The sequence below is a fragment of the Mangifera indica genome, chromosome 11, assembly GCF_011075055.1.
Source record: "Mangifera indica cultivar Alphonso chromosome 11, CATAS_Mindica_2.1, whole genome shotgun sequence".
Classification (NCBI taxonomy): Eukaryota; Viridiplantae; Streptophyta; class Magnoliopsida; order Sapindales; family Anacardiaceae; genus Mangifera; species Mangifera indica.
Window position 1 is genome coordinate 1,090,966 of NC_058147.1, and position 9,178 is coordinate 1,100,143.

Genomic DNA, 9,178 nt, shown 5'->3' on the forward strand with positions numbered 1-9,178 from the left:
CAAAGTAGAGTTAAATTTGATTTGAACTGATTTGATATTGATTTAAATATAAAAAATTAATTCGAAATTAGTTTAGAATTGACAAATTAAAATTTAATTTAAAAAAAAATTAACTTGAATTAACTTAATCCTGATTAGTTTATGATGATGAATCCAATCATTTAACTCATCCAAAGTCTCAACCCAAAAAGCTGAGACACGAGCCCATTCTTTTAGCACTAATAAAGCAATAATTCAATGAGAATAAATAATTGGCACTTTGAAATTGGAATTCCTTGTGGACAACACTTGCATTGCATTGAATGCTAGTGGGTGCCGCCAATCCCTGTCCTCCTGAAGAAGTAATTTAACATGGATTCCTAATAGTGGAACACCTCTATTTAAAGTTGAATGTGATTCAAACTTAGTCTTGACTCAAAATGAGTCAAATTTAAATTCGGATAATCTCTACTTAAATTCAAATTCAACAAAGTCATTGAAAAATCACCAATAAATTTATGTTTTTTTGGCAACTTTCATTTTCTTAATCTCCATCAACTTTTTTTTTCGATTTTTTCTTCAATGCTTCTTCATTATCATCGACAACTTTTTTTTTTTCTTTTTCAACACTTTCAAGTGGCTTCTCTGACGACTTTACTAGTTCAAACTCCAATTAGATTTTATAGATTTAAACTAAGTTCAAACTATTTGGGTTTGACTCGATTTGAATCCACCATACTCTAATTGGTTTGTACTTATAATAAACAAATACCCCACAACTTTCAAATGGGTATTGCCCTCAAATCCTTTACGGTATAATGCCTCTCCATCAGGAAGCTATGCAACACAAGCAACAAATGGGACTTTCAGAAGTCAAATACCATTTTTTGTTAAAAGTTTTTTAGAATTGCTCTGTTCAATCAATTGTTAAATTTCCACCAGGCAAAAGATCTATTCAGTACCCACAAGTCATCGAATGAACTGCTGAAATTCAAATTCAAGCTCAACTTAGGAATGTACTAGCAACCTTAACGGCAATGACAGCATATCCAAATCTTCCTGAGTCATTCAAAACTAATCAGTATGATGCACATGAAAAGGACTGCCATGACAACAAATTAGTAATTTCAATTGATTTCAACAAGGAGAAAAAGAAAAAAAAATAGATAAGGAATTCAGTCAACTAGTTCACATAGTTCCAATTCTGGCCTTTTGGCAATGGTCTTGACCTAAACTTTAGTAGTCCATACAAGAAAGAATGATAGCATGGCTCAAGAAAGTATGAAAATATGCTCACGCCGATCCTTGCTCAAAAGGAACACGTATGAAAAGTCGGCCATGCAGACTAACAACAGCGGATGTATGTAGAGGATCAATTCTTCCAGGTAAGTTGACAACCTGAAAGCCAAACCTAAAATTAGTTTTTTTTTTCCAGCCTAGATAAAGAAGCTAGATAGTAAAGACTAAAACAATACATTCATTCTTGCTTGATGAAAATGAAAGGGCCTTCAGTAGTCCAGATTAATTATTACATTCGGCAAGAAGCAGAATCCTTGGAGGTAAAGGTGGTTCTATCTTTCATGTGGTCATCCTATGTCCTATGGAAGACAGCTTGGCCATGTGCAATCATATTTTATAAATAGTTCTTTTCAAGTTTTCATTTTGTGGGTCAACGCTCACAAAGTCAAAGAAAAATACCTTTTTGAACGGTGTAATACCCCAAGGATTATCCACTTGCTCGGGTTGACCAGTTATAACCAGCCGTCCAGCAGGATCTGATTGAACCCGCACCTGAATCCAATGAAAGTCGAGGCCATTTAAACACAAAGGCTAAGGAATACATGATCCGTTTATTAGTAGCTTCCGTATTCAAATATGATACAATGATAAAGAGTTACTGTTTCAAGAATTTAAGGAAAACGCCAGTAGCATTTTTCATGCATACACAAAGCAAATGTACACTTGTATACATTAAACTTACAGAGAGAGAGAGAGAGAAGGTAAATACTAATTCCCCTTAATGGAGAATTGGTGTTCATGTGCACCACCAATTATATTGTGTTAAATGGTATCCAGCTGTTTAACTGAATAAAACAATTTAAAGACACATTCTGAAAAACTATGTCATATAACTCAATCAATGTCTCTGCAGATAACAAAAAGGAGAGCACTGAAACTTTCTTTTGCCAAGCTTCATAAATATTGGCATCCACATATCGGAATAAAAGAAATATAAATATATCAGCACTCTTTGAACAACTAGATGCTTAGAGTGGGAAAAGCTTCCATAATACCTTTAAAAATGACACTGTTGAAACATTAATGCACATGCAGTGCAGAGAACACTATCTTATGACTGAATGTTTGATGGTTATCCCAAATACAAAACCCTCTGATCAGATGCCACAACTAACCATCAAAACTTGTGTCTTTCTGGATTATCATCTAATACTGACAAGATAGATGACAAATTTGCCACTAGCTATGTCAATTTTAATCTAAAGTTAACAAGGTAACTACATGGCTGATTAATTCAGAACCAACAGATAAAATAGGCAACAGGAAGTTAAATGTTGAACTACATGAGTTAGAAAAGGAGAGATTCAATTTCCTAGGGAACTGCTTACCTCCTCCCGCAGAAGCCCAGGGACCAGAGCATATACCTCGTAGCAATCCCCCTGTGCATCCACAACAAAGCAACTACTCAGGATCCCAAATCAAAACAACTGGGAATTGCAAAATTTCTAGCAGTTTCTTGAGGGAAAATAATCAGGAATAAGACAAACAAACCCTCACCATCTCCCGAACACTGATCTTCACCCAATCAGCAGGCGGTCCTATATCAGCAATTTCTGTGACCAGTCTACAAAATAAAAACCACTTAGATTGCTCTGATGAGAAAATAAGACAAAAAAGATAAAACAAAATACAGCCTTGCTATCATGTGTCTAATTTGTCCATTGCATTTTCCTTTACGTGTTCTTCCTTTTGCGAGGAAGTGGGGAGTTGCCAAATTATGTGTTTTGCAGCAGATTTTGAACCCTAGTGTTACGAGGGCAGCATCCAAACTATGCAGTTGGTTAAGGCTGTTCTCAGGAGGAGAAAGGACTCTGAAAGGAGAGCATCCAATACATGATGGTTCTTTTTCAGGTCACCTCATGGGAGGAATACTGTTAGCCTTAGACAGAGATGAAATTTCTGAGGCAGCCTATGAATTGACATCAACATCCACACAAAATATTTCTCTTCTATCAAGTCTTTTTGTGAGTTACGTCCAATGACAATATAATATTATAGAAAACTGTTCTTTTGTAGGAAAGATCCCAAGTGGTTCGATAGTCAATACACTGAAGCTATTTTAACATGTGCTATGGAATCCTTTGCAGAATGACCTGATAAAAATTAATCAAGACCTCAAAAGACTTGTATCCCATGTTAACATAGGTGAAGAGACCAACAATAAGCAAAAATACAAAGACCTAAATTACAGATTTAAGGGGAAATGATCACTAATCTTAACTGCTTATCTGTTTCTGCATGTGCATGTTTCTCAGCATGATCCAAATTTGTCGGTGTCCTGTTTTTTGGGAAACCTGACTCAAGACAAATGCAGGTAGAGTATATGTTAGTATAAAATAAATTTTAGCAAGAAAGATCTCAAATCATAAGGCAAGATACCAATATTCTTGAGATGTTTTTCACGCCTTGCCGTAGAATTTAAGCTTTTCTCCTGTTCAAGGAAAAATTAGTGTATACACTGTTGTGATGCACTAATTGCTACACTTGTTACATGAAAGAAAATATGACAAGACTATGACAACAAAGACTACCAGGTTAAGACTTCAAACACACCTTATTGACTGGCTCAGCAACTTCACCATATCCGAGAAGACGTTGAGCATGCCAACCCTGCATTGCGCGAGCTGCAGCATCCCTACGTGCTCTACCCAACCCTGGAGTCTGGTAGCCACTTACCTGCGAAAAAATTTAGAATTTCTATATGAGAGAACAAGCAGCAACTTAGAGAGAGAGAGAGAGAGAGAGACCTAAAAACAATTTATAAGAAAAAGATTGGTTACCAACTATTTCAGTAAGAAAGTATCACCATTCAGAATCTCATTAAAGGAAAGCTTTTTCCACATTTAACCCTTAAATATAAGGTATAAAAGACATAAGCATCTTCCCATGTTAAGTTAGACCCAGTGAGAGGAATTTAAACCACACACCTTAAGTAATAGTTCCAAGACAAAGTACATACAAATTTACGCTAACTGAGAAGAAGATTTAACAAATTCTACACAAAGGCTTAGTGGTTTCTGATATAGAATTTTAATACAGTTTTTTGTTTTTGAAAAAAGGTCTACAACAAATCTTATACAATTGTGTTTGGTAAAATAAGTAGAATTGTTTCCAAAAATAGTATTTGAATGCAATTCTAAAAGCTAGTGTAAAATTAGGAAACAATTAAAAGTTTAATTCATAGTTTTCTATCTGTTTTTAAATTTTGTAACAGAATCATTTTAATATCCCTATATATATATATATATATATATATATATATATATATATATATATATGACCATAGGTGATAATATGTTGACACTTTTTAATAGCATGCATAATTTGCAGGTAAGCAATAATCAGTTATATATTTATAAAACGATGATCTTTGCAATGTTTCTATGCATGTGTTTGGAATATTCTTTATGCGTACATTTCTAAAAGAGTTGTTTTATATATTAGAGATTAATTATCACGTTTCTTTTTTTAATATTAAATTTAAATAATATTTTATATATTAGTTATTTATCTAGCTAGCCATTGGGATTTATGATCAACTCAAAAGATTAATTAAAATTTAATAAATAAGAGGAATTTATTTGGTCATTATAACCATGCAAAATTATAATTTTTAATATATTAAGATCCTCTCCTTTTTTAATATTAAATTACAATTCAAAAATTTAAATCATATTTAAGTGTTTAAAAATAATTTCTAAATCACAGATCGAATAGGCCCGTATGCTCCAGTTAAAATGTATCCAAGTCAAAAAAGATAAATAAAGAGGCCAAAAAAATAATAATAATAATAATCCAAGAAATGAGAAGTCAGTAATCTTGCTAAAACAGAAAACTTTCTATCAAGAGTGGGGAAAGAGGTTCTGATCTAGGCCACAATACTTTCTGAAAAAAAAAAAAAATCTATAAATTCTATTTCCGGTACATTCCCCATTTTATTTTTTCAAATACAAAAAGCCAGCATACATTGTAGTTTGTCTAAATGGAAACTTAATCCCCATTAATTAACCATTTGCATCTACCTAGAAACTAAACCCAAGAAACAATAACTAATGCCCAGATATATTACTTCCCCAACTCCACTCTGTTCCCCTTTTAGCTACTCTTGTTCAGCATATAAAAATAAAAACTTTGTAAATGGGCCCAAAATAAACTTAAGCAAATGCAATAGAGATGAAATTCTACCTCCTTTTCAGCACTTGTAGGTTGAGAGAAAGATGATGTGGGGAGTTGAAGCTCACCGATTAACCTCTTATGCTTCTCGTATTCTAATAGTGCCTGTGCAAACTTAAGAACATCATGGAGAAGCAAAGACAACAGTAAATATGCAGACTAGTGATAGGAAGCAGCAATCAACATGATGACACCACCAACTGAAGGACACAGGGCAGGCAAAGAACTTTACTTTCATTTTTATTAAACAACAGCAGTTAAAGACAATTTATCCAGCTTAGGCTCTAGAAATATGAGCACAAACTGTTATGAGCTTTATTCTGGCATCTCTACTTGTAAGCATAGGAATATAAAAAATGAAACTAACTAAATAACGGTAAACGAGGCCAACATCATGGGTTTTCAATGAACATCTCTGGTTGCCTGAAGAAAAAGGAAATACACATACTTTTGTAATCATCAAACATGGGGCAATGGCTATCAACAGAAATGAGATGTAAACTATCTGCGACCTACAGACACTTAATGTAAGAATAAGAGATTAAGTTGATGTGTCAAGTCATGTAAGTGCTACCTTCTCATAGAAAATGCGGAACGTCCAAGACACAGTCGTGCAGGTCCTGAGAAAGAGATACAATAAATTTAATAATGACTTCTATTGAATAGTATATAAATATCAACACCTTATTTTGAAAAAATTCTTGGTAGATATAAAGCAACAGAGACCTACAAATAAAAAAATTAAAAGACAAAAACTAAATAAAGCATCAATTAAAAATGCAGCTTACAAACTAGGAAAAATGCACAGACTATGGCTAACTGCATAAACAACCATATATTATTTTCTTACTTTGGGGGGTGAAAAGATTCCCCTACTTGCCGCCACAACTTAGATGCAGTCACCTACAAATGATCATAGAGTAAAAGCAACTCTGTCATAGCTTGACAGTGACAAACACTTGAAGGTTCCATTTGCAACATAATCAAAGACCCTATGCATGAATTAATGAATTCAACCACAGGTTTCAACTCAAAATAGTAATAAGATGTAAAAAGCAACCCCTATCATCTACCCACCTGTAGCACTCATGGTTTAAGGTTTGTAGCTCAAATTGAGGAACAGTATGATCATGAAAAATATAAAATAATATCCACTTATTTTTTTTTTTTTAAATTTCATCCAGGACTAAAACTTTTGTAAACAAAATAATCCCAGCCATTCAACTTTTATTGAAACAAACCAACTCACTGACAGATAGTGTAGATGTAAATAGAGCTTCTCACTACGGCTAAAAATACCAGTCTGGAGTCTAAAGAACTTTAAAACAAAGCTGGGATAATTCAGATTATTCCCAGATAATGGAAATTTTGTTGAAGTTCAAAACTTTTTTCAATGAAATACAAGAAACTTAAAGCAGGTTTAAAATTGTATGTAATTCCAGAACTGAAAAATGATAAGCATACTAAAAACATGTCCTATAAGTGGTTAAAATTATGGCCTCATAGGATCACAAATTATGTACAGTTGTTAGACAAAAGCAGTTTTTCGAATATGATGCACACGCACCATGCCAAACTTTGAAATTGGACCAAGAGAAAGGAAGTGCATTGATATGAGCCTAAAGGCAAATAGGGAGACTAAGGGTTAGGGTTGGCCCAGGAAGTTATTTGAGCTTGAGGCTTGAGCCATAATTCATCTCCATCCATCCTCAAATAGCCCAATTTTATCCAAGTTCAGTGACTTTAGGCAATCAAGTTCATTTCATGTAAAAGGTACATCTGCAACTTTCAACATAATACATGTGTCGTGCTTAACCAACAATGATTTGAAAATCATACAGAACATGAAAACAGATTATTGTCATACAAATGTACATGCATACCACTTCATAGCCACCCAATCTAATAACAGCCCTCCATAACCTACATTTTATAAAACAACACACATAAATTAGTCCAGAAAAAATATAAAAGAGAGTTTATTTTAAAATTTTAAAGTAATTATCAAAAATTTACTTAAGGCAGTTTAGTGGTTCTCCATAAAACTTTGGGGCTTTGAATTCCAGGGCGTTCTCCCTATAGAAAGTTTCCACCTCCTTCATGAATTCTACTTGATCCTCTGGTGAACCATCAACTCCATCCATCTGCAAATCAAACAGAAAAAAAAAAAATTTTGTCACAGAAAAAAAGCCTGTAGATGTAGTAACATTCAATTCCAGAAAGATTTTCTTCCATTCAGACAAGAGTTGACCAGAAATACCTCTGTTTCATTCAACCAATTATTGGATTTCCTCGCATTCCCCTCTTGAGCTTCAGAAGTCAAAGATTCTCCTTGTGGAAGAGGAGTAAGAGAAGTCTCAGTTTTTTGGTCATTTTCAACATGGGTATCTTCTCCTTCACTTTTACTCTCAAGCAGCTCATGAGTAGCATTATCTGCATTTGCATTTGAATCAGCAGTAATTGCAACTTTACCATCAGGCTCATCAGTCAACATTTGCTGATCAGAAGGCAAAGTCACAGTCTTATCCTCAGTAGTCTTTGGAGATGGCGCATGACCATTTCCAAGAGAGTCTCCCTGTTGAAGACTAGCATCGACAAGGTTGGCATCTAAACTATTCACCAAATCTTGCTCCCGCATTTCAGTGTTTTCCATCTACCTTATACTGATTCCACTATCTAAACGCCATATACAAATGTATATTAATGAATTTTATACGCTTTTATCATAACGAATAAAATAAGCGCTTAAGTCAGATTAAAAAACATATCAAATGCAGGTATACATGAACCTCTTTGCTACTCTTTGTTTATAAAATTGACCGCTCCAAGCTTACATTTTGTTTAGAAATTCGATAACAAAACCCTAATCCCTACTTCGTTCCTAAGAAATAATGAAAAGAAACCACAAAATTTCTTCTTTCAAACAAATTTAAAAAAAAAAAAATCCTGCTTGTCCCCTCGTTCCTGAAAGAACCAGGCATGCCTGTATTTTTTTAATCTTCATTTTCCACACACAACATTTTTATACGATACGACACAAAATAATAATACGAGAAAATGTCCTTTAGTTTCAGAGACCGTTAAAAAAAGACGATATTAAGAAATAGAAAAAAAAAAATGTTATCACAGAAACTTGCTTGCCTGCGTCCGAGCGGGAGTGATTGAAGAAGCGAAAGAAGCAGTGGAAGGAAATAAAGTACAACGAAACGACGTCGTAGTAATAGGGGTTAATTTGAGGCTTAAATTGACAATGCCGGTAACAGGAGAGTGAGAGAGATGGATCAAAAGAGAGCTAAGCTAAGAGATCTTATCCAGCAAACACAGAAAGTAACGTTCGTTCATGGCAAGTACAGGTGTGAAGAATCCGGGCCTATCGCCGGTGGAATTTTCAGAAACAACCACTGTTACTGTTGTTTATTAGTAGAGTAGAAAGAATCGAGTAAAAAACAACACGAAATTAATAGCCAGAGGACAAATCATCCAAGCCAACAAAAAATTAAAAAAAAAAAAAGAGCCTACAGCCGTCTCTCCTGCCGCTCTCTGGCCTTGCTTTCAGAGTTCAAATTCAACTTTGACTCGAACACAACAACGCCAAACACAGAGCTCAACGCCCGGCCAATTCATTCCACCTAAAATTATCTTTTTACCGTTTCCGACTTTCAATGGCTCTTATTCATTATTAATACTATTTATAACTATTATATATATATAAATATATATATATATA

General features: G+C 34.1%; 1 protein-coding gene across 4 annotated transcripts; it reads right to left on the reverse strand.

Annotated features, from left to right (window-relative positions):
- Window positions 1-1,087: 1,087 nt before the first annotated feature.
- On the reverse strand, window positions 1,088-9,112 carry LOC123229976 (AT-rich interactive domain-containing protein 5-like). 4 transcript variants are annotated; one of them, XM_044656045.1, is made up of 15 exons: window positions 8,971-9,112; window positions 8,593-8,853; window positions 7,712-8,127; window positions 7,468-7,595; window positions 7,335-7,374; window positions 6,302-6,354; window positions 6,026-6,071; window positions 5,464-5,565; window positions 3,832-3,954; window positions 3,658-3,709; window positions 3,500-3,572; window positions 2,776-2,842; window positions 2,607-2,657; window positions 1,678-1,770; window positions 1,088-1,377 (listed from the first exon to the last, which is right to left on the reverse strand). In XM_044656045.1, the coding sequence occupies exons 3-15, from the start codon at window positions 8,102-8,104 to the stop codon at window positions 1,273-1,275; spliced, it is 1,326 nt and encodes a 441-aa protein (XP_044511980.1). In that variant the 5' UTR covers window positions 8,105-8,127; window positions 8,593-8,853; window positions 8,971-9,112; the 3' UTR covers window positions 1,088-1,272. The 4 variants fall into 4 exon arrangements, with proteins under 4 accessions (XP_044511980.1, XP_044511981.1, XP_044511982.1 ...); XM_044656046.1 differs by having other exon boundaries at window positions 8,593-8,858; XM_044656047.1 differs by lacking the exon at window positions 8,593-8,853.
- Between the last annotated feature and the right edge of the window lie 66 nt (window positions 9,113-9,178).